Below are 25126 nucleotides of genomic sequence, written 5' to 3' on the forward strand. Positions count from 1 at the left end.
TGTGGGCTAAGTCAGTATCACCAATTTCTTCTTGTCAAGCAGGAAGGTAGATGGCTCAGGTTACTAATGGACTTCCATCTCTAGGTTATCCATTCAAATGCTGCCCAGGCTAGAGCTGGGGCATACTGGCAGGACATTAGAGAGAAGCTGGAAAAGCTGAGCTGTAACTAGACTTTATTCTCCAGTTTGGTCAATCTGGTGCTTTTAAAAGAGTGATACAGTCACTTTAGACCAGAACCCGGAATTGTCTGAGAAGAAGCTGCATGGAAGGGGCTCTGGTGTGATCGTTCATGCAAAGGCTACGGGTAATCTTACTGGATTCTACCAGAATGCATTTTATAGCAATTGTACACGGCATTGTTATGAGCATAACAGAGCACTCTTGCTCAGGAAGGCTAATAAAGGTGGTCTAATTAAGTTTTCAGCGAGGTACCCTTTCGTGGTCTATTGGTTTGGCCATTTCAGTCTTAATAGCACAGCAGCGGCATTGTGCTGATATGATTGAACAATTAGAAAAGAAAGACCCATCCCATTAGTGGCTTGGGCACCTAGCGTGCAGGCGTGAATTCGTGTTGTACCTTGATTTCCTGCTCCTGGCGATGATGAGTCTGACCCAGATGCCCATGGGTCCTTTAGTTCCCAGCTTGAATCAGCATCTTGTCTCCATTAGGGATTTTTGCACTGCTGGAATGTACAGTAGTTAGAATGTTAAGACTGGCTCTGCTTGTTAAAATGATCAGCTCTCTCCAAGGCTGGGGCAGTGCCATGGGCATAGCCACGATTGCCGGGGCACCTGCTGGTAAAGGAACACCCCTCCTGCATCCTCCCACCAGTCCATGGGGGTTTATCACATGGGTCCCCTCCACCAGCCACTGCACGAGGCAGAGGAGACAGGACTGAGGAGTGGCAGCATTGAGTGGGAGCCTTGCAGGCTGCATCTCCCCAGCACACATGTCCCTGTCTGAAGTTTGAAGAGCTGGTACTGGGGGGGCAGCCTGGAGCTGGGAACCCCATCCTGAGCCCCACCACAAGCATCATGGGGAAACTCCCTCCAATTCCACACTGGCTAGCAGAGACTGGAAACAAACAGGGGAGACATTGGAACACAGGAATTTCTATATTGGATCAGACCCAAAGTCCATCTAGTCCAGTAGCCTGTCTCAGACAGCGGTCAGCACCAGATACTTCAGAGGAAGGTGTAAGAGCCCTGCAGTAGGCAGATGTGGGATAATCTCCTCCCCCTCCCGCAACTATAGGTCTCAATTCAGGGCTCGAATAGTTCTCAACAAAGAGGATCCATTCCCACCCAGGGAACCCACTGTGCATCCAGCCAATCATTGCATGCCCACAGGATAATTCACCCGCCATCTGCACTCCAGGCAGAGGTGGCAAGACACCTGCCTACCTCGGCTGCTGCTGTGTGGAACAGCTGCTAGTCCGAGATGCCACTTGGTGGTGCTCGTGTTTCTATGACGTGCTGGAAGGGCACGGGTCAAAAGGGGTGGGCGGTGGAAGGATTGATGGGTTCGGAGAGGTGGATGATTTTCAGTGGAAAGCACATTTGACCCAGGGAATGTAACGTTTCCAGCTGAGCAAGGTGGAATGTTCTTAAGGGAGCTCCTTTGTTAAACTCTCAGCAGCGTATCACCATCACTGGAATTAAGACATTTTCCAGTCCATGTACTCCAGAGCGGCATGTCCTCACTAGGATGGGGATGAACTTCACATGTGCCTGGTCAGGGGATTTAGAAGCCCCCAGATTTCCCCTAGCTCCTGGCACCTCTTTCCTCCCCTCTCCCAACTCCAGTCCCGACATTTTGCTGATATACAAGGTGGGAATTCTTACCTCCACTGGGTTCTAACCGGCACCATCCCCTCCCATGCCTGCCACTGTGGTTGCTGCTTGTGTATCAGTCCCCTATTGCACTGCCTGTCGAGCTGCTCCCTGCCTGTTATTTAACTTTCTTTCACTTTAAGTGAGGCTGCCCATTACTCCAGGCCCATCCACGTAGCCATCAAAGGTAGGGGATTATGGCTGTAGAGGCAAGTTATAGTGTTCAACAGGAGTCTTAATTCTCTTCTCTGCCCCTCATTGGATTAATATGGGAGCGAAGGGGGAAAACCCCCTAACCTGTGGCAATCTGTGAAAGTAACCAGAATGGCATCGGATGGGCAGAGGTATTATCATCTTTATTGAAAGTTTACAGAAATACAATAGGAGTCAGTATACAGGATATATGCAAGTTCTCCAAAGGTTGCCTACGTTCTCAGCATTTGCAGGCGATTCCATGGAGGAGTTTTGTTTTGTTTTAAATCTTTGGGGTTTATTGGGAGGCTTCAGGATTCTCCACTATGAACTCCCAAGGATAAAGCTCTCTGGGGACGGGGAATGGTAAGCTATTCTGACCTTCAAATGAAATTCTATGAAAAAAAATGTATAAAAAGAAGAAAAGAACAAAATATCCATGGGAGTGAGGAGAAGGGGAGAAGAGAGAGAGAGAGAGAGAGAGAGAGAGAGAGAGAGAGAGAGGACGTGGTAGCAGCCTGAACACATTTGATATGTCCTGAATCTGCCCTGCATTACTCCTCAGTTTTATCTCGCAGAAGCAGGCATTTTTCCTCCCTCTCTTGAGCTCTAAATCAGCGCACATGCTTCCCGGTAGATCCACAGTTCACCTCTCCCAGTAGGGCTATTTGCTGTTTTCCATCTAAAACACAGCTCAGTGCTTGGGCTGCTTATGTAACTTTCATCAGCGGCTCGTCGATGACACAACGTTCTCTCTGACTCCTCGGCCGCCACCGTGATTGCCGTGTCTAGCTACGCAGCTATTGGCTCATGTTGTGGTTAGTTCTAAGCTTTGCATGTTATCACATACTTTTGTTTATCATGAAAATAAATATTTTTCGGTAAAAAATGTAAAAGTAATTTCTTTTTCTACAGAAGTTCAAATACCAGTCAGGATGGGGGGGGGGTTGCTTGGTGGGGTTTATTTTGTATTTATTTTTTTGCAATCAAGATGGATTGTTGTTTCATATCCTTGCTGGAGGAAATTCGGTGGACACTTCTGGCACTGAGGCATTTCGGCAGCGGCTGCTGGCCTCGCTCTAATAGTCAGTGAGTGGGTAGCGCAGGAAGATGAAGACGAGGATGATGCAGAAAGTGGCGAGTGCCGAGCTGGTGATGTTAAAAAGCCGGGCTGTCTTGGCATCTTCGACAGCTCCATTCAGGTCATTGAGGAGTTTCTTATCCCGGACCTGAGACAAAAAGAATTTGGAGAGACATATATATATAAAAAAAAAGACAAGCAAACTAACCAGCTTAAAGTGATATAAACAGGGGTTAGTGCATGTGGCCGCTTTGTACCTGTTTCTACTGCATTCAGAGCTTGAGTGTAATTCCTGGCACTATCGTGCATTCAGGTATGGATCCTGGGTGCACTATAGAGTGAATTCTAGCACTAGTGCATGCTTCCTATTGTATTCCGAAGGCGGGAGTGTGAATCCCAACACTGATGTGCTGGGGTTTGGGTCCCACTGCCTTTAGAGTGGGAACGCTGGCACTTGTTCCATTGTGAATGTGCTTTCTACTGCATTCAGAGGCTGGGCGTGTGAAATCTGGCATTGGCTCCCACTGCAGTTAAAAGCCATGCACAATCCTACAGCACATTAATATGGCTGGGTTACCGCTCTCCTTTGGCAGGTCCTATGCAGTTTACACCTACCAAGGCTACAACTGGCAGTTTTCAGCTGTAATGTCATGGTCTGATGTGCACCCTATTTCAGAGGCCGTGACTTTAAACGTGTCCGTGTAGGGGGAGGACAGGATGGCTCTGAAGATTGGTAATGACCTTGTACACTCCTGAGTTTGACAACAGTCCATGCTGATAGTGACCGAATGGTGTTATCGCCCAGCAGCTGGTCAGTAGTTTATGATACACTGGTGCTCTCAGTCCAGTTTGTAGCAGATGCGTGTCCACACCACAAAACTTCCACCACAACTGACACTGATTAGACCCTGGCCGGCAGTCTCAGCAAACAGGATAGGGACAGAATGGGCCTGGAGATTTACCTCTTCACTCCCAGAGGTGGTCAGAGCGGGGCAGCATGGGAACGCTGTCCTTGTTGCACCTGTTCCGTGGATGGAGGATTTCAGCCTCCAATGCCTGCTGCTTCCGGCAGACCCTAAATTTGCTCTCAGAAATGTGAACACAGTTACGGTGCTCCTGTCTGAACACCAGATGTCGCTGGCAAGCCACATAAGCCCCTGAGCCTGCACCACAGTCCTACCTAGAAAGAATCTAATGCCTTTATCGACCAAGAGTTTTCCAAAAATGTACCAGGATTGATTTAAGTCATTTTTCAGTGATTTGCTCTGTAACTCTTGCAGCACTTACAACCCGACGCTGTCCTGGGAGCTTGACACGACTCACTGGACACAAGGCGGTAACGGCCTCCTCAGTCCCAGCAAATTGCTGTGTGATTCCAGCTCACGGAGGCCTGAAGCTCATTCCAGACCTTGGAGTAACGTCCCATGCATTCTAATATGTGGACTCTTCCACTCTGTTGCCCCGGAGGGGAGGGTCCTTTGCGAATGCACTCCCTGCTTTTATAACGCTTCCCCCGGGCTTCTGGGAAGGAGTCTTTCGCTGACATAAGGATGCATGCGAGAATCTACTGCGGCGGTCAGTCAAACACGTGGCACATGTATGGTAAGTATCTGTACCTTACTCCCCCACCCCCCATGGTGCATCTAGACCTGGAGAGCGTCTAGTGCCACAACCGGACTGTCGCCCACACCCAGCAGCAACAACTGAGAACAGCAGCAGCCAGATGGAGAATAGTGCACCCAGAGCTGGGAAGTGAGCCACTCTCTCATGGGGCCTGTTGCTCTCCCTGCAGAGCACAGTAAGCACAAGAAAGCTCCTCCTTTTCAGTGCAGGGCCCTATGCAAAATCAGGGTGTGGGGCTTAAGGCAGACAAGCCCTAGTCGCTGCACACCTGAGGTCTGGGGAAGGAGGATTGTGCAGGTTAAGAATACAGGTTTCATTATCTTGGGCAGAAGGGAGTAGGTGTGGGAATCAAGCCCCAAAACACCATGTAGTGAGCACCAGAGCCCGCCACGGAGACAATCCTAATCTGTTGGGAAACCTGCCAGCAGGGATCTCCCCATTATGAAGGGAGCTGGGCAGTATCCCACGGGGTCAGCCCCGCTCACCAGAATGAAAATCATTCAAGGAAGGTCCCAGGCAGAGCTACACTCCTGAGAGGCCGAGGGGGAGAGAGGACAAGTATTCATTGCATGAGACAAACTCCTCCAGGGACACTTCTGCTCCTCTACCTCCCTCCTACTGGCTTCCACTCACCATTCTTCTCTATTTCTCTCCAGGCCTCTGTCTCCTTCTCCTTCACCTCCCTATCCCCATTCAGATGCTTCCCACTAGTCTCCTCTCCCTCACCTCCCTTTCCCCATTTTTTCTTTCCTCCTTTTCTTCCTGCCCTTCCCCCCCCCACCCCGTCTCAGCTTCAAACTTCTCTCCTTCATTCAGCTCCCATCTTCCCCCTCACCCAGAGCTGCCCTTTCCTCTCTTCCCCACCCTTGGCTCTTCCCTGCCTTTGCTTCTTCCGCTCCAGTTCTTGCACCGCTGAGCACTTTCACAGAGAGTCCCATGACTGCACAGATTACTGTTCTTCTTCCACCTCTGCCCTCCTCCCAGCTCACAAGATCTGCTTCTTCTCCCTTGCCAATTTCTGTGCTCCCAGCCCCTCTCCTCACACTCCCCTGTACCAGGAACACCCTCCTGGATCCCTCTTCCCAGCACCCTCCCTCCTCCACTTCATCCTCAGCCCCGGATCTTACCAGCTTGCGCATGTGTTCCGAGTGAGAATATCCATCAAGGACGCTCTTCTGCCACCTTCCCCAACCCTTCCACCACCCGTCCCACACTCTCCTCCTTCACCCTTGTTTCTGACTCTGATGTCTAACCCTCAGTGTGCCTTTGATCACAGCCTGTCCTCCTGTCCCCATCTAGTCCTCTTCATCCTGGTTACGTCTCTGATTCCCTCCCTTATCACACTCTCCCCTCTGTCTCCTTCCCCCAGAGTACTATTGATTCTACAGTCCCAGCTGCTTCTCTAATGTCCACCTTCTCCTGAAAACTCCGCCAGCGTGCCCATGATCTTGCCCTCTCCACTCTGGCTTGTGCCCTCTCTGCTCCACCAAAAATGTCTTGAGGGGTGGCATAATATGACCGACCTTCTCCGAGCAAATTCACAGGGAGTCTTCTCTAGCCATACTTTGCTTGAGCTCGCTACCGCCTTCGAAATATCTGAGCTTTCTTTTGCCTTCCGCTTTTTCCCCAAGTTCTCTTCTGACTTCTTCGATGGCTGCTTTGGCCTCCCCTTTGTTGGCACCTCATCCTCCCCTCTCCCTCTGTCTGTTGGACTCTTTCAGGGTTCTGTCCTTGGTCCCCTCCTCTTTTCCCATATGCTCCTGTGGCATCAGCTAGCACCTCTATTCAAACGATTCATTGTTATTCATTATCATTTATATTGTGGTAAAGCCGAGAGGCTCCAACCAACAGTCAGGGCCCCACTGGGATGGGTACTATATTCACATATAACAAAAAGACAGTCTCTGCCCCAAATTGTTTATAGTCTGATTAAGCTTCCTACAGCTTTCTGTCCTGGCCTCTCCTCTTCTGTCTGGGCTCACATCTCCAATGCCCACTTGGCCATGGCCCCTGGCAGCACATCAAAGTCAAGCTCTCTAAGAGTAGATGGACATTTCCTCCCCTTCCCTTCTCTGTCACCAGTAAGGAGTTGCCCATCCTCCTTGTATCCCGGCCTCACCACTGTCTCTCTCAATACTCACATGACCATTACTATGATATTTCAGTGCTCCACAAACATTAAAGCCTGTATCCTCATAACCCCTCTGGAAGGCAGAAGAACAGCATCTCGGAGGCACAGAGATGCTAAGTGACTTGCCCAAGACCACATAGGAAGGCTGGGGGTAGAGACAGGAATTAAAGTCAGAGCTCTTTTGTTCCTATCCAGTTCCTTAATCACAAGTCCATCCCTTCTCCATGTCACTTTATGAATGATAACAGCAATTCTAGAAGGGATTCTACCACAGGCCTTAAACCAACCTCTAATTATTGGAGATTCGGATAAGACCTAATGTGGGGGGCAGATTATCCCACATCTGCCTGCTGCGTGGTCCCTATTCCTTCCTTTGAAGCATCATTTAGAAAAGCTGGACATGCACAAGTCCATGGGGCTGGACGAGTTGCATCCGAGAGTGCTGAAGGAATTGGCGGCTGTGATTGCAGAGCCACTGGCCATTATCTTTGAAAACTCGTGGCGAACCGGGGAAGTCCCGGATGACTGGAAAAAGGCTAATGTAGTGCCAATCTTTAAAAAAGGGAAGAAGGAAGATCCTGGGAACTACAGGCCAGTCAGCCTCACCTCAGTCCCTGGAAAAATCATGGAGCAGGTCCTCAAAGAATCAATCCTGAAGCACTTGCATGAGAGGAAAGTGATCAGGAACAGCCAGCATGGATTCACCAAGGGAAGGTCATGCCTGACTAATCTAATCGCCTTTTATGATGAGATTACTGGTTCTGTGGATGAAGGGAAAGCAGTGGATGTATTGTTTCTTGACTTTAGCAAAGCTTTTGACATGGTCTCCCATAGTATTCTTGTCAGCAAGTTAAGGAAGTATGGGCTGGATGAATGCACTATAAGGTGGGTAGAAAGCTGGCTAGATTGTCGGGCTCAACGGGTAGTGATCAATGGCTCCATGTCTAGTTGGCAGCTGGTATCAAGTGGAGTGCCCCAAGGTTCGGTCCTGGGGCCGGTTTTATTCAATATCTTCATAAATGATCTGGAGGATGGTGTGGATTGCACTCTCAGCAAATTTGCGGATGATACTAAACTGGGAGGAGTGGTAGATACGCTGGAGGGGAGGGATAGGATACAGAAGGACCTAGACCAATTGGAAGATTGGGCCAAAAGGAATCTGATGAGGTTCAATAAGGATAAGTGCAGGGTCCTGCACTTAGGACGGAAGAACCCAATGCACAGCTACAGACTAGGGACCGAATGGCTAGGCAGCAGTTCTGCAGAAAAGGACCTAGGGGTGACAGTGGACGAGAAGCTGGATATGAGTCAGCAGTGTGCCCTTGTTGCCAAGAAGGCCAATGGCATTTTGGGATGTATAAGTAGGGGCATAGCGAGCAGATCGAGGGACGTGATCGTTCCCCTCTATTCGACATTGGTGAGGCCTCATCTGGAGTACTGTGTCCAGTTTTGGGCCCCACACTTCAATAAGGATGTGGATAAATTGGAGAGAGTCCAGCGAAGGGCAACAAAAATGATTAGGGGACTGGAACACATGAGTTATGAGGAGAGGCTGAGGGAGCTGGGATTGTTTAGCCTGCAGAAGAGAAGAATGAGGGGGGATTTGATAGCTGCTTTCAACTACCTGAAAGGGGGTTCCAAAGAGGATGGCTCTAGACTGTTCTCAATGGTAGCAGATGACAGAACGAGGAGTAATGGTCTCAAGTTGCAGTGGGGGAGGTTTAGATTGGATATTAGGAAAAACTTTTTCACTAAGAGGGTGGTGAAACACTGGAATGCGTTACCTAGGGAGGTGGTAGAATCTCCTTCCTTAGAGGTTTTTAAGGTCAGGCTTGACAAAGCCCTGGCTGGGATGATTTAACTGGGAATTGGTCCTGCTTTGAGCAGGGGGTTGGACTAGATGACCTTCTGGGGTCCCTTCCAACCCTGATATTCTATGATTCTATGATTCTATGATCTGGTGGCTAGCACTGTTAGAGATGGGATACTGCACTAGATGAGCCTTAGATCTGATCCAATATGTCAATTCCTACGTTTCTCTCTCCTTCCTCCCCACACCTCCATAGCCAGCCTTTTGTTAAATCCAGTCTTGCACTTTAACTTCACCAGATCCAGGGTCTCCTCTCCAGCTCCACTAATGGAACTTGTACCTGCCTTGGCCAACTTCCCCCCGGACAGTTGTCACCGCCTTCCCAGGCAGCTGCTCACCTCTCTCCCTTCAGCATATCCAGAATGCCAGCACTAATCATCTTACTCTTCTGCTGTTCTGACCACATCACCGTCTGTCCTCTTCCGCTCCTGTTCCTGGCTTCCTGTCTCATAGTTCATCAGCTCCAAGCTCCAATATCTCTGATCTCATTTTCTCCTACTGCCCAACTTTCTCCTATGTGCCTCCCAATACTCTCTCCTCATCTCTCCCCTTTGTCTCTTTCTTGCACTCAGGCTTTGCACCTTCATGTGTTCTGGACTTGGAAGTCTCTTGTCTACTTGTTTGCTTAGTGTCCACTATCTTCTCTTTTTGACACTCCCTTTCTTCCAGGGATCTTTCCTGCCTTGGTTTCCTCAGCAACACTCTCTCCACAAACTCCTTTCCCTGATTTTAGGCCAGGCCTTGTCCCCCTCAGATCCTCAGGAGCAGGGGACAAGTCACATTGTACGGCTGTCAAGTACTGTGTCAGCGTACCATGCAGATACATGCATTTTAATAATAATAATTCTGATATGATCGTATCTAATGCTGCTTTGGCTTTGCTATCCAACCTGCTGCTGGTTGCATGTAGGCTGTGTGCACTGGCTGGGGGGGGGGGGGGGCCTGTAGACCCGTCTCCTCCATATAGTACACCAATTTCTGCTTCCCTGCACACAAATAACTTCCCATGTAGGAAAGGAGGGAGAGTCTTGGGTTGCTCTACAAATTGGTTGTAAGACCTCCAGCTCGTGAGCACTTCTGGTACAGACTCTCCTCATGGACTAACACTAGGATCTTGTCTCATTGGCTCACTCTGTCACGGTACTGCTTGGGAAGCAGCTGGATTTAATTTTAATTCCTGAAAACTGTTGGTCTTCTAAGACAGTTTTTCTCAACGACCAATCCCTGAGATCTTCAGGACTGGCAGGGACTGGTCCCTGAGATCTCCCTGACACCGTTTAGGCAGGCAGCAAGCCGGTCCCTGGTGTCAAAAAGGTTGAGAAACACTGTTCTAAGAGAATAAGAGAGGCTGATGTCTTTTCTCCTGGAGTCGTTACTTCCATACACCTGCCTGAGAACTCAGGAGCTGCAACCTCTCTCATTCCACAGAATCCCAGGAGCTAGACCTCTTGGGCCATTCTAATGCCTTTCCCTCAAATGCAAAGACGCAACGGTCACACCCCCATCCCCAGCTGCTTACACTCTAAATAGACAAGACTGACAAAATGTGGGAGGGGAGACAGAGAAAGGAAGTGCCCCAAATCACCCACCGGGGCAGAGCCAGGAATAAGACCTAGGTTTCCTGATTCCCAGCTTTGTACCTACTCACTACACCTCACTGCCTCCCTATGGTTAGATGTGCACTAAAACCTGATCTCCACTGGGAAGGAAAGAGGCTCCACAAAGTAAGCTCTTCGTCAGACACAGGTATTGCTGCACCACTGTTGTTCTATTCATTTTCCTTTCCACTTTAAACTGCCATTACTAGAGTTGGAGCAGTAAAAGGTACAATCAATATGGCTCCAACACATACATTACTCATATGCAGAACTTATGTTCATTTAAAATGGAAAACAGGCTATATAAATGCAAGGATCTCAGATGCCCTGTAGCTCCCACATGCTCGGTGTGATGCATCTTTTGGCGGTAGCATAGGATCACCTCATGTAACACACACATGGGAAGATATTTTTTTAAATCAGTAAAACCCTGGAACTACAGGTGGACACAGAAAGGAGTCTAGGTTCCTCATTTTCCTGATGTCCATATATGCATCCTGAAATTAGACATCTAGAATAAAAATGGACTGTGATCCTGGCCTCCCTGATCTACTGCCTTTTTGTGTAATTGGTACATTGAAGGATTTGGCTTTCCCCAAAGGTCTCTTGTGATAAAACTGCTGGTGATTGATCTCTTAACAGTAAGTGCTGATGCATCATTTATTAGTGCTTAGAGCTGGGAAATAGGAGAGAGAGGGGAAGCAAGCTGAATATCCTGGGCAAAAGTCAAGGCCACAAAATTTGCTTTTGAAAAAACAAAACAAAACTCGTCTTCCTAGCCAAGTTTTTCAGGCAGTCAACAAAGCGAGACCGATGTACACCAGCTGAGGATCTGGCCCCCTATGGGTTAGAAAGAGGGGGTATAAGTAAAGACCAGGTGTGCAGATACAAAGCTTATATCAAATCCTTGGCTTGTATGTTGTAGCCCGTGCCCCCTCCCCACTTGGTACGTTTCTCTGACTGAAAATGTAAGCTCTTTGGTGCAGGGACCAATGCACATTTTGGAGCTATTGCAGTCTAACAATCTACACATAGCGAGAGATCTATAGAGCTCTCTCTCCACATGCACCCTGGGAGGCATGAAGACAAAGAAAGATCAGAAGTGAGTGTATTATTTTCGAAACATTTTTAAAGGCAATATTAAAGCATACTAAAGGCCCTGATTCATCAAGGTACTTAAACATGGGCTTAGCTTTCAGCACAAGTAGTCTTAATGAAGCCAATGGGATGCTGCATTTTTGTTATTTAAAACAATGTTTCTTAGGGTTTTAAAAATGTTTACACCATTTGAAGTAAGTTTAAAGAACAAAATCTGGGGACCCTAAAGCCTTTAGCGCATTGGCTGCACCCTAGCCAGGAAATCACACAGCTGCGGTTCCCAATGAAGAAACACCTTGGTTTTATTCATAATAGCAGCCCTGGTCCCGCAGCCTCATTGACTCCACTGGGTCTCTACTCAGCATGGTACTCCTTGAAGGACTGGGGCCTAAATCTGCATTGCTAAACTTTGTTTCAGGGGACAAGAAGAAGGTCTAACTAATGACATTTTTCCCAGATATTTTCCTCATTCCAGTCTTTTGTTACCTTATGGGAAAGCCCTACAAAATGTAACAGAGATAGAAATGAAACCAATAGGGCTCTGTAGAAATGACTAACATTCTACAGCAACTAATAAAGAGTGTAGGTCTTTTACGCACTCGTGCGTACACACACTCAAAATAATTCCACAGCAGGGATATCATTCTCTATTAAATTCTATAGGATGGTTAAGACAATAGAAATGAACACATTTTCTCTTCCATTCTACAGGCCTTTCCTAGGGGAGTTCTTTTGCTACATCCAGATATTCCCCCATTTTCTCTCGTATGCTGTCCTCCCCATCATGGCCTGAAATATCATGGTCACTCTCTCCTTGCCATTCCCTGACTCTGTCCTGTATCTCTGAGGAACGTTATGTTTGCCGTTTTTATTCTGCCAAAGAACTGAAGCTAGCAGAGATAGGAAAGACCTGTTGGGTCATCAAGTCCAGTGTTTCTCAATGACTGGTCCATGGACTGGTGCCAGTCTCCAAGATCTCCCTGACACAGTTTAGGAAGGCAGCAAGCTGGTTCTTGGTATCAAAAAGGTTGAGAAACCCTGGTCTAGTCCATCCCCTGCCGGAGCAGGACTGTGCCCTACAGCTAATTCACCACTGTCTGGTTCAGTTTAGTTGTATATTTCTCAAGTGATGGGGATTACCCCACTTCCAGCAGGAGACTGTTCCACAGACTGATAGACCATGGATTCCAGTAGAGAGTGCCGTCTCCTGATCTTCAGCTTATATTTTCCTTTTCCTGAGTTCAGCCTAATTCTCTTAGTCATTCCTCCCCGCCCCACCAATGTTTCCCTTGTTGGGGAGAAGCATCCATGTTATTAAAGCAAATTTAAGCTAATGAACACATGGGGGGGGCAGGGGAGAGGGGAAAATCCTATTTCTTGCCCTATAGTGGTGTGCCCATCCCACGGAGTGTTATGTGGTAAGCGAGCCTTCCATACCATCCTTGTCTGATGTTGGCAGTGGCCCTAAATGTCCTTGGGACAGCCCTGGCAATGGTAATGCTCAGCACTTGCATAGTCCTTTACATTCAATGCACTTCACAAACAGCAGTGAGTTAAGCCTCCTGACACCCCTGCAAGGAAGGTGAGTGAGCATTCTCATCCCCATTTCGTGGATGGGGAAACTGAGGCATAGAGAAGGTAAGGGACTTCCCAAGGTCACCCAGTGAGTGGCAATCTGAGTCCCTGTGCTCAGTGGTCTAGGCCACACTGCCTCTGCTATAACAGAGCCCCAGGGCCTGGCTGGTTCAGAAACAGCCTCCTTGTATTCTTGTGGAAATCACAGTCACTGGAGTTAGATGGGGTTAATTGATCTGTTTCTGTGATGAAATCCCTCTGTACACTGGCCTTCCTGTAAATGCTGCCTGCCAAAACACATCCACTAGATTCCTGTCCCTGAGGCAACCCAAATGATGACACATTCAGGGCCACCCAGGAGCCTGGGGCTTGGTCTCATTTACATATATAATTATCTAATTGCTTTTATGAAAAACAACAACAACAACAAAAAACCCTCCAAACCCTCAGACCCTCTCTTCCTTGACAGATGATTGGATACTGCTTGCTGGCTCAGTTCACCAGCAATAAAATCCTGCAGCCCAGCTGGTCTGTTCTGATCGGCAGTTACAGGGAATAATTAAGGAAGGTTTCATGGACTCAAAGGATAGCGTTACCTTATGAGAGTGTTACTTTACAGACACGCAGAGGTCTGGAGCCCTCAGAGAAGAGTAGCAGACTGGGGCAACTGGCCTCTTAGAATCAGACTGACTCCATTTCGAGGGTGATCCAGAAAACAGAGAGCAGGATACAGGCTGGACACCCTTGAACTACACAGGTCCCATTCTCCGTGAGCTGCACACTACATGCCGGCTCCCAGTTCATTCATGCATCTATTTCCATTCCTCCCTTATGAAGCCCTCCACGGTCTTCCATCACCTTAGTTAGCAGACCTTATTTTCACATTCCTGGCAGGTCTCCAAGGCTGGCCTTATGATTTAGGGGACCCTGGGGAGAATCAGGCCATGAGCTGCTTTCCTCACTGCTGCTTTAGCCAGAGCCAAGGAAGGAAACAAGTTGTTTCATGCCTTTCTGGTCCCACTGCTAGAAGAGGAGGTGGGGCCGTGCTCTGAGTGGCAGAACTTGTAGAGGATGGGATGGGGGGAGACACAAAAAGAGCTGGGGCACAAGTGGCTGCTTGGTGTGTTTGGGCTTAAAGCCAGTCCCATCGGTCTCGCAGGTCCTCCAGTTGCTTCTCTTTGGAGCCCTCACTATCCCCATACTCCAGAAAGCACTCACTAAGGACCCGATCCAAAGCCTGCTGAAATCAACGGAAGGACTCCCATTGAGTCCCGATTTAATCAGGCCCCCAAGGACTTCTTAAAAGACTGACTTCCTTTTCCAGTATTGGGCCAGATCTTTGACTTAGCATAAGTCACCAGAGCTCCACCACAGTCAGTGAGTCACTGATTTACACCATTTGAGGATCTGGCCCAGTGCCTTTAGCTAAACCACCTTACGCAGAGCCTCAGCATGCTGGTACCAGACTGATGTGAGAGGCTTTAGTGCGCTGAACACAGGACTGCCAGCCAGGATTTCCAGGAGTCTATTCCAAGCTCTCACATGGACTTCTTCTGGGACCATCACCAAGTTGCCACAGTGTTCCTGTCTGCAAGATGGGGAGAATACTATCTCCCCCTTGCCCCCCCGCAGAAACATTGCCAGGCTGAATTAAGTTTGATTTGGGGAGGATGTAAAGTGCTTATCATCATCATACACCTGGGAGCCCTCAGTAGCCTATGCATTCAGGATGCCTGTGCATTCAGTAGCCTATGCATCCAGTTGAAGCCCTCTCCTATGACGATGGGGGTTGCTCCACGCAGGTCTCCAGATGCTGAGGGATTCTGGCTACCTGGGGAGGAAGTTGTTTGTCCTCCTGTTAGAAAATTCAACTGTTTCTAATTCTCAGAATTACGCTATAACCAACCCCCAGATGAGTGAGAATTGTCAATCTCCAGTCACAATAAAAGCCAATTCAGAGCCACTGTCACTGATTCCTCTCATCTCTCTATCTCAGTTCTTCTGTGGTGCCCATTACCTTGGTATCTGAGTGCCATGGATACCCACACCACGCACAAAACAACATTTCCATTCCCAAGATCTCCCCTGACAATGCGTATTAACATGACAGGGCCCGATCCTCCGCAGGGGTAAACTGGCATTGCTCTGCTGACTTCAACAGCCACGACACCGATTTACCCCAGCTGCGGCTCTGGCTCAGTGCGTTCCCCACAGGGCGGCTTGCAATCAGTACTTACTTTCAAAGAATAGGCCAAGGCGATGAAGCCGAGACAGCAGAAGTTGAGGTATACAAAGTTGAAGATGGACCAGAGATAGTAATCATTCACCTCGGTGGTGTCTGGGTAGATCTCAATCACCGTGGTAGGGTTAGTCATTGTCTTCTTCTCGACAGAGTGTTTGCACTGGACAGCTGGCCGCAGGCTGTCCCCTTTGCAGCTCTTGTTCTCCATGAAGCAAACAGCAGAAGAGGGAGATGGGGCAGGTGAAGCTTGCGGGATGGCGGGGGGCTTGGGAATGCCAGCAAAGCAACCCTGCTGGGGGGGTCTCTGAATCCAGAATGCTCCGTCAAAGGGACACGGTGGGCCCAACGGGGGTTCCTGTGTTCTCTCCGTGGTGGCTGTTGCAAATTTACCAGATTGTATCCCGGCAAAGTGAAATCCCCTGTGAAAGATTGGGGGTGGGGAGGGGAGACGGTGAATGACGGGGATGGAATAAAGCAGGGGGGGACCAAGGAGACAGAGGGGGCGAAATGGAGGAGAGGGAGAAGAGAGAGAGGAGAGAGACAGAAGGAGAGAGGAGAGATTGGGGAGAAGAGAGAGGGAGTAGGTGGAGGGGAGGGAGGAGAGCAGGGTAGAGGAGGGGGAGGAGACAGAGAGTAGTATTTACACTCGTGTACCACAAAGGAGCATTCTCCTGCACACTGAGCAGCCTGTAATGAATGCAGCAGTGGAGCAGGGTGTCCCAGCTCCTGCAGCATGCTCCGTCTCCCCCCCCTTGCAGAATAGCCGGAGAGGTCGAGGAGCTTCTGACATCTGTCACCCTCTTCCTCTGCTCCCACTGTCCTACATTATCCTTGCCAAAACCTCCAGCAATAACGTAGGTGGCTCTTGCCTCACTTGCCCCCCAACCCCCCCGCCCCATGAGCTGGAATGGGAGACAGTGTCTGCTTTCGTCTCTTTATAAGAAAGAAAGAAAGAAAGAAAGAAAGAACAACACGCCCGAAGAAAGGGGAGGGGAGGTTCCGAAGAGAGTTTCCAAACAGATGCCGTTCCAGCGTTTCCCTCCCCCCCAGCCCTGTCCATCCATCCAGCCATCCATCCGGGCCCTGCTGCTCTCTGTCCCATTTCAGGATCGAAGCTGGTTGCTGGGGGGAGGTTAAATGATTGTCAATCCAGCCGGCGGTTCAGCCGCAGCAGAGCTTCTCTCTCTGCTTTTCTCTCTTTTTCTTTTTTTTTTTTTGCTGAGTCCTCATCTCCCTGGGATGCCTGATGTAACTGAATTTCCCATTTCCTTTTGCCTGTCAGCAGTTTTTCCTGCTTGGCCAACCCCGAGGCGAGAGGCGGAAGAACGGGCGAGGACAGAGGGTGGGCTGGGAAGAGGCTGTCTGCTGCTCCCCACCCCATTAGCTGTGTAATTAGCAGGAACCATCTGCCTCTAGCCACCCGCCTGTCCATCCATCCATCTCCTTAGGAAAGGCGCAAGAGCAGAGAGCGAGGGATACTCACAAGGAGGAACGCAGGGAGTTGCTGCATCTCTGGCTCAGGACTGCCTCCGGCTCTTCTTTCTTAATAACTGGAGTTGGTGAAGGAGGGGAAGCAGGGGGTGGACAGTGGGGGGCTGGGGAGGAAAGAGGTCAACTAGCGTCCCCCTGAAACAAACAGTTCAAGGCGCACTTGCTCATTACAGCCTTTGGGCAGGAGAGCACCACGTAATCTCAGTCACCGATGCTCTTTTCCCTCCCGGCCCAGGAGCATGACCTTCTGGTTCACGTTTCCTTGCACCTACCTGCCAGGAAGGCACATCTCCCAGGTGCATGGCTCAAGGGCGTGGGCATTGGTGCCCGCGCTCGCCGGGAAGATCACCTCAGACAGATGCCATCCACAACCCCCATCGAGATACTGAAGGAGAGATTTCGATGCAGCCTTAACTATGGAGTCGCTGCCGAGGCCTTGGTAACCTAGACCAAACATATACACGCCGTACAGGGCTGTCTGGTCAACCAAATGCTGGGAGCACAAGTCTAATGTGGGGAGGGTGTTCGGCGGCGTTTGCGCTCCAGTCACGGGGAATGGAGAGATTCTGCATGCAGGGAGAGACACATGCACACGCAATCAAAACAAGAGAGAAGTACCCCCAGGCCAACAGCGGCTGGAAGCACACAGGAAACAGTGCGGTCAGCTGCAGAGAGGAGGAGATGGATGGACGTCATTAAGGGTGGGAAAAGCCAGGAAGGGTTGGGATCTGGGTCCGGTTTTCTGTGCATCCCTGTTGTTGGCAGGGGTTCAATTAAACGGTTCCCATCTCTGCTTTCTACCTATCCCCAAAGCTACATTGAAACAACCCAGCTCACCCAACTTCACAACCTAACGACCTCACTTTGTGGGGTGCCCAATGCAGCAAGGAAACAATTTTCAGATTGTCCCAGAGGGGACAAACCTAAAGATGGTGCCCAACAAGGCCACTAACGGCCCCCTGCAGTGGTGGATCATGATGAAAACAGATTGCATCCGGTCCTCTTTGGCTGGAAGGCTGGTGGCTCCAATTTGTGGCACTGGGTAGGGTAGGGAAAGCAGTAAAAACGAGGGGATGCTTGTGTTGAAATGATAATTAAAGAAAGGACTGTAAGACACACGAGTGGCTAGGTTATGTGAAAAGGAGTACTTGTGGCACCTTAGAGACTAACAAATTTATTTGAGCATAAGCTTTCGTGAGCTACAGCTCACTTCATTGGATGCATTCAGTGGAAAATCCAGTGGGAAGATTTATATACATAGAGAATATGAAACAGTGTGTGTGGTAACACTCATTGTTTCATGTTCTCTGTGTATATAAATGAGCTGTAGCTCACAAAAGCTTATGCTCAAATGAATTTGTTAGTCTCTAAGGTGCCACAAGTCCTCCTTTTCTTTTTGCGGATACAGACTAACACGGCTGCTACTCTGAAACCTGTCATAGGTTATGAGAGTGGTTCACAAGCACAAGGCTTCTGAGGTAAAGTTCTCCTGAGGATAACATAATGGCTAACAGAGAGAAAACAAAGAGAAAGAACAGTCTATTTTCAAGATGGTGAAAAATTAACAGCAGGGAGCCACAATTTTCCATGTAAGGATTTGTGCCTTTAATATTATCATTTACGATCTGGGAAAGGGAATGAACAATAAGGTGGGAAAATATTGCAGTGACACGCAATTATTTAGGTAAGTCAAGACGAGAGAAGGTACTTGAGACCTAGAAAACGAGGTGAATGGGCAGATGATTACCACTATTGATCAATGTAATGTACTTTGCAGTGTTGTAACTATGTTGGTCCCATGATTTTTCAGGTCTGAAGAAGCGCTCAGTGTAAGCTCAAAAGCTTCCCTTTCGCTGACAAAAGTTGGTCAAATATTCCCTCACTCACCTTGTCTCTCAGTGCAACGTAATGTACATAGAAAGGGAAACTCTGTACATAGAAAGGGATACTCTGAAGTACTCATACACATTGCTGGGTTCTAAATTAACTTGACATCTGGAAAAATACCTGCGGATAACTGGACAGTTGAATCAAAACCTCTGCTCAACGAAGAGTGGAAACAAAATGTGGTGATGTATAAGGAAAGGAGTGAAAAATAATATTCAAACTATGGTTATGTTGAAAGGTGCTAAAGGCTGCCACCATGTGAGTCTCAGGCTCTGTCTACAACAACACTTTTATCGGCCAAACTCTTGCCGATCGGGGGGTGTGTGTGTGGAAAAAACACTCCCCTGACCGACATAAGTTTCACCAACAAAAGCACTGGTGTTGACAGTGCCACATCAACAGGAGACGCTCTCCCACCAACATAGCTACTGCTGCTTGTTGGGGGTGGTTTAATTATGCCGGCAGGAGAACTCTCTCCCATCGGCATAGAGTGGCTACACGGGAGACCTTATAGTGGCAGAACTGCAGAGGTACAGCTGCAGCTCAGTAAGCTCTCTAGTATAGCCATAGCCTTAGATCCAAAGGCAATCACAGACCTCAATTAAAGCCAATGGGTGTGCCAAGTACTCTCAACAGAAGGAGCAATCAAGCCGCTTTATGTACTTAAAACTACTGCAGACTATTAGGGGTGGAAGCACCCAAGGCACTAGGCAGGTCAGAGCGAAGCCATGTGAATTGGGGGTTGCTCCTTCTGTATTCAGGGGAACAGGACTTTTGTGCACACTTTTGGAAATAAACAGGATTGCTCCATCGATACCCGAGTCCTATCATCAATTTCTCCCCCTAATAGAAAACCACCTGCAAAGTCCCAAATACTGGGCCAAGGGCAACAATATTATAGTGCCATTATATACATGAGTGGGATGTCCTCATTTTGAATACTGTGCTCAATTCTGGTCAATCCATTTCAAAAAGTATAAATAGAAGGGGAGGAAATACAGGCAAGGAAAATTATTTGACATATGGGGAGACTTCAGTAGGAGAAAATATTGGAAAGACTAGGATAGTTTAAAAGTATACAGAATAAATTGATCAAAGGAAATACTTTTTCATACTATGTACAATTAAACTATGGAACTCACTGCCACAAGATGTTACTGTGGCAGGATTCATAAAAGGATTAGACATTTATATGGCTAATGAGAACATCTACAGACACATTAGATGGGGAAAAATTATACGGGATATAAACTGGCAAGGGTTAAAAAAAAACTTCCCGTTTCATAATTGTCCTTTATAGCATTATTTGCACCTTGCTCTGAAGCAGCTGGTACTTGCAGTTGTTGGAGGCAGGATGCTAGACTAGATGAAACATTGCTCTGATCTGGTGATGTAGTCCTTATGTTTCTATACAGACAGGGCCATCAGTTCACCTGCATTTGGAGTGCAACACACCAAAAATTACTCCATCACCCACTCCTCCTGTGAAACCTGGAACTTGTTCTGAGGAACAAGTAAGTAGGTGAGGCAAGAAAACTGGAGAGAAATGATAGTGCTGTGGAGAGGGGACTGGTGCAGAGACAGGACCAACAAGACTGCTTTAGAAGTTGAGAGGAGAGAATCAAAAGTGTGGGGGCTGAGGGAGAGGGGAAGAGGCTGGCACCGAGAAAGGAGAATAGGCGGAAAGAAAAAAACACAGAAGGTGAAAAATGGACTGGGGAAGAGAGGCCAGATCCAAACATGTTAGAAAGCGAGGGAGAGAAAGATGGGCCTTTAATCAAAAATAATCAACTAACGGAAATATGGGCACTGAGAACTACTGAATTAAAACCTGAGATGGAGAAGAAAACCTAATGAATAGGAAGAATAAAAGGAAAGAAGAGGAAAGAGCACAGCTAGGGAGACATGACAGGATCTCCTGTCTGAATATCATGGTCTGTTTGCTTTATCCAATATTCTGGCCCAGTAGCTGGATACTGTTAGAAGCCGAGGCTGGTTCCCCCAAAGAAGCGAGTCTGATGTGACGTTGAAGGTAAATCAGGGAAACTGGTTTATTTCTGTGAAAAGCCTAGACAGAGAAAGGGCTGAGGTCTGCAAGACAGGGGTGCGAGCCGCCCACGCTCCACAACCACAGCTACCACCCCTTCATCAGACAGCCTGAACCCTTATGCTGCCTGGCAGGCAATGAGTTAGTGCCCCTCCAGGCAGGGCTTCTCAGGTGTTGCACTATCAGGTGTGATCACAGCAAAGGAGTTTAGGCCCAGTGGTCCTGTGCGCTGGAGACAACGTTCATACAGAGCAGCTGTTGATGAGGAAGGAGAATTCTGAAATGCACGTAGCTACAGCGGCTCAGCGTTACCCTGGCGCACTCCAGAGGGACGCTGGAGCTTGTTTGTGGTTGCAGAGATTATCCAGACTGGACTGAGCCAGACTATAATTGGACAGTGACCTGTCAATCTCCGCGGGGCTCAAGCGGGTACAGGATGTGGCAGGGGAGGAAGAGGCTCAAGGAGATAGCCTCCATTCCCCCTTGAGCTCCTCACCACAGTGCTGCCTGCGGGCAAGGCTTGGAGACTACTGCTTTCGCCTTCCCCCGGTGGCTGGGTGGGCACCTGTGGGAGAAGCATTGAGGGCAGATCAGGAGAGAGTCTCCCTGCCGTCAGGGCCAGCCCCCACCAGCAGGGAGGAGTGACTGCCAGGGAATCCCTGATCCCTGCAGCCCTAACTGGATGCACGAGAAACCAGCTGCAGCTGGAACACACACACACAGAGACATACACACACATACATACATACATACGTACGTATGTTTGTATCTGACAAAAAATATTCCTCAGGTAGCCATTTGCATTTTCTTATTTTCCAGATTCTAACAAAAAAGTAAGGCAAGAAATTCAGGCCCCACCAGGGGGACTCAGTCCCATGGCCTGGGAAAACCTGCTTAGGGGATCATTATGGGACGACTGTTTACGACAACAGCAAGAGAGAACATTTACCTGGGTGTGGCTGGGAAGGTGTGCGGAGGAGTGGGGTGACACTGCCTGTCCAGATCTGACTCCATTCCTTTGCTATCCACCTCCCTGGTTTTCTTTTGTGTAAAGTTGACAGCTGACCTATGCTCTGAGATTTATGTGGAAAGCCTCACAAGGAGAAAGCAGCGAACAGCAGCCATGGAATATCAGGCCATATTTCCGTTCCGAAGCAGGTGTGGATGCCATCACAAACTATGGGAGCAGAGTCTGAGTCATGGTAGCCCCTGAGCTGCAATCTCCTCTTCTGTCACTGCTGCAGCTCTCATTTCCTCCTTTCACTAATATAAAGGCCAGCGTGTTTCCCTCAGAGAGTTAGGTTTCCTTTAACAATCTATTGCTTATTGCTATGGAACTGAACGTTTACATTTTACAAGAGTCCCTAATTTGCCATTGTGCCAGAAGATGCATAAAACTCTATAGGCTCTCTGGAACCACAGGTTCAATTGCCAGCAGCATCGACTCATGCCTCCTAAAGACTCCATAGGCCTGATTCTCAGTTACCCTCTCCCTGTGCTTAAGGCAGGGCTGGAGGAGAAGGAGCATAGGCGGCTTTACGCTGTATTCACACACTTGGTCCTCTAGGGTTATTCTGGGGCCTACCTGGCCACCAGTGTAAGTCAGAGCAGCCTCAGGGTTGCTTGACTTACACCTCTGCTTACCAGGGCCTTCTATGGTGTTTAAGAAGCAGAGAATAGCCGGAGAGGGTAGTGCACCTTGGCCATTCCCCTTCCCTGCCCTCCACACTGAGAGCTGGGAGTGAGACAGCAGCAAAACTCTGATGCCAGGCTCCCCCCCGCCGCACAGTGGGTATTCTCAGAGGGCTCTTTCCATCCCCTGTAAGGTCCCTTTATGCTGCCAGCGTGCACCTAAGAATGGGGTCCAATGGAGTTTACTACATACATGTGGCTCTTTTAGATGAGACTTTAAAAAACAAGGTCCTGTCTGCTCTGCCTAGGTACCACACCACCACATACGTCTGCTCATTGGCTCTAGATTCCTGGCCAAAAAAATCCTAGTCACTGCTGTATAGTACACTAGCACCAGCTGGCTGTCTCCAGCCCACGCCAGAGGTGGCAGCTTTTCAACGATGCTGTGTGTCCTGCAAACAAGGCCTGAGCCAAAGCCCACTGAAGCCGCTGCTGTGTTTCCTCCCCTGAAAACTTGACCAGTTCAGTCCTTCATAACTCTGCCCAAGAGAGTTATGTAGGACTGAACTGCTCAACTTTTCAGGGGAGGAAACACAGCAGCAATCCTATGGCACCCCTTTCCTAGCCCCACTCTTTGAAATTCTCCCTATTGAATGCTAAGCAAGCTGAACAATAATATTGTTTGACGTTTGGAAGGGTGAGGCCTCCTCCCCCATGCTTTCTCTCTCCTGTCTTCTAGCTTTTAAGCTGCATTCCACTTCTCTTCCCCTCCCAAAGGAACCTAAAAATAAAATAAAATAAAAAAATCAGAGGAAAAAGAAAACAACTAACCCCGAGACAAAAGTGCTTCATCATTTGTTTTTAGTAAAAAGAGTTTCTAAAAGTAAGAGATTGTCTTCTAGATACTGCCTGAGTGTCTGAGAGTGTTGCCTCCATGACCATGGGGCCAGATCTTCCATTCATTTACATGAGCTTTACACTGGTGTAATTGCATTGACTTCGTTGCTTAGTATTTACTAATTCACTGCTTTGCAGCAGGGTCAGCAAGAGGAGAATTGGACTCTTGGAACTAGAGTATCATATTTGCTCTTCTGTACATGTTGTGTGTACTGTTTATCTTCTCTGTGATAAGTGGAAAATTTTAATACAGATGAAGTTATCAACTAAGTCAAATGAATTTAGTTGTGGAGAGACAATGCAGTAAGTGGAGGGAGGTGGCAGGGGAAGGGCAAATGAAGCAGGTTGTTAATGTTAAAATTGCATTGCAGAAATTAACGAAATAATGTTGCCGTGCAGGACACAGGTTGAGAGTGGTGGTGGGCATGGAGCCACCTGGCCAGCAGGGTAGAGAACCTTGCCCCAGGTGTAAATGAGGTGCAGAGTACTGGCGAATCAGACATCGTGTGGGCATTCTGGTGAATTTCAGGGTGTTTTGATATGAATATGGGAATGATCAGGGCCTCCCAGTGATGGGCTGCAGTGATTGTTAAAGGTTGGCTCCTCTTCAAGACCAAAACTGCACTAACCCCACCCTCCTCCGCTGCCTTGGTGCTGTGGCCCAATGCAAGTTGCAGACATGTTTTAAAGCATGAGCTCTGCATGCCACTGGCACAACACTACACCTGGGAGCACCCCAGTGGGGTGAGGAAACATCCAAAAACCTCTGCTGGGGGGGCACCAGGCTGCACAACTTTCCTATCTCCTCCCGCAACGGGCCCCATCTCCTTCTTACCTCATGTCTCCGGAAGGCAGGCTGGCGTGCAAGCGTGAGACAGGCAGCGGCCCTCTGGCCCCTTCCAAGGTGATCCGAGGACAGGCCTGTTCTCCTCTCCTATAGCTTTGTGAGCCCTCCCCTCTGCTCTCCCCATCCTGTCACTTTAATGGCCTGATTTTCAGAGGGGCTGAAAATGGGATGGCAGTGGGAGCTGAGCACCTTTGAAAATCAGGCCATTGTTGTGACTCCCCTTCCCTTCTCCCTCAGCCAGCTGTGCCCCCCTCGTCCTTTCCTGTCTTGAGTTTCTCTTCCCCTTCCTTCTCTGCCCTTTCCCACTTCCCTGAAGGAAGCTGAAATCCCACTAGCTGCTGAGGATGGAGAAAGCACTCAGAGCAGTACAACCAGCCAGGGAGCAGTAATTACTGCCAGCCTCTGGAGGCTACCGCAGTGAAAACAGCATCTCCTAGTGGCACGATGAGCAAATTGCTGTGGGGAAAACCTGTGTTTTCAGGCCTAGCTGCCTGGAATAAACAGCCTGATCAGAGGACAGCTGCAAAAACCCAGTGCCCACCAAATGGAGCCTGTTAGCTCATATACACTCTGGCATCTAGGGGTAAAGATGAGCCGGGCAGAAAAAAGGGAAAAGGAGGAGCTGTGCTGCTTGGCTAGGTTGTTTTTCACTGGCTCATCCTTTTTATCAATTATTGTTATTTATTTGTGTTGTGGGACTACGTTGGAGTCCCAGGACCAGGACCACGACCGCGTTGGGCTCAGCGCCGTACAAACAGACAGTCCCTACCTCAAAGCGTTTACAATCTCTTTTGTAGCAAAGGACTCCACCAGCTTGACAATCCCATTTCAAAAGTCAAACATCATTCCCTTTGTCACTAATTACACCAGAAATAATTAAAACCAACCACCCAACCAAAACAAGAACCAATCAACCAACCCCCATAAAAATAAAATAAATCTAATTCCCCATTTCCTTTACTGTGTGTTTAATTTTTTCCATTTCTCGCCATGTAGACTCTGAAATGAGTTTAGGCCCAGATTCTGCAGCTAGATCCATGCAAGCAGGCTCTGGTGCCTGTACTAATCCCCAACGGATCGG

At 48.6% G+C, this 25126-nt stretch overlaps 1 protein-coding gene across 1 annotated transcript; it reads right to left on the reverse strand.

The window, feature by feature from the left end:
- Positions 1-2169: 2169 nt before the first annotated feature.
- On the reverse strand, positions 2170-24038 carry IFITM10 (interferon induced transmembrane protein 10). Its single transcript, XM_073350319.2, has 5 exons — positions 24034-24038; positions 17008-17301; positions 16728-16853; positions 15240-15663; positions 2170-3255 (listed from the first exon to the last, which is right to left on the reverse strand). The coding sequence occupies exons 1-5, from the start codon at positions 24036-24038 to the stop codon at positions 3106-3108; spliced, it is 999 nt and encodes a 332-aa protein (XP_073206420.1). The 3' UTR covers positions 2170-3105.
- Positions 24039-25126: the final 1088 nt, after the last annotated feature.

Source organism: Lepidochelys kempii, chromosome 6 (genome assembly GCF_965140285.1).
Source record: "Lepidochelys kempii isolate rLepKem1 chromosome 6, rLepKem1.hap1, whole genome shotgun sequence".
Lineage (NCBI taxonomy): Eukaryota > Metazoa > Chordata > Testudines > Cheloniidae > Lepidochelys > Lepidochelys kempii.

Coding starts and splice junctions, on each gene's coding strand:
- IFITM10 (XM_073350319.2), bottom strand. Junction 16,854..17,007: donor GAGATGTGCCTTCCTGGCAG/GTAGGTGCAAGG, acceptor CGCTAGTTGACC/TCTTTCCTCCCCAGCCCCCC. Junction 15,664..16,727: donor AACTCCCTGCGTTCCTCCTT/GTGAGTATCCCT, acceptor AATCTTTCACAG/GGGATTTCACTTTGCCGGGA.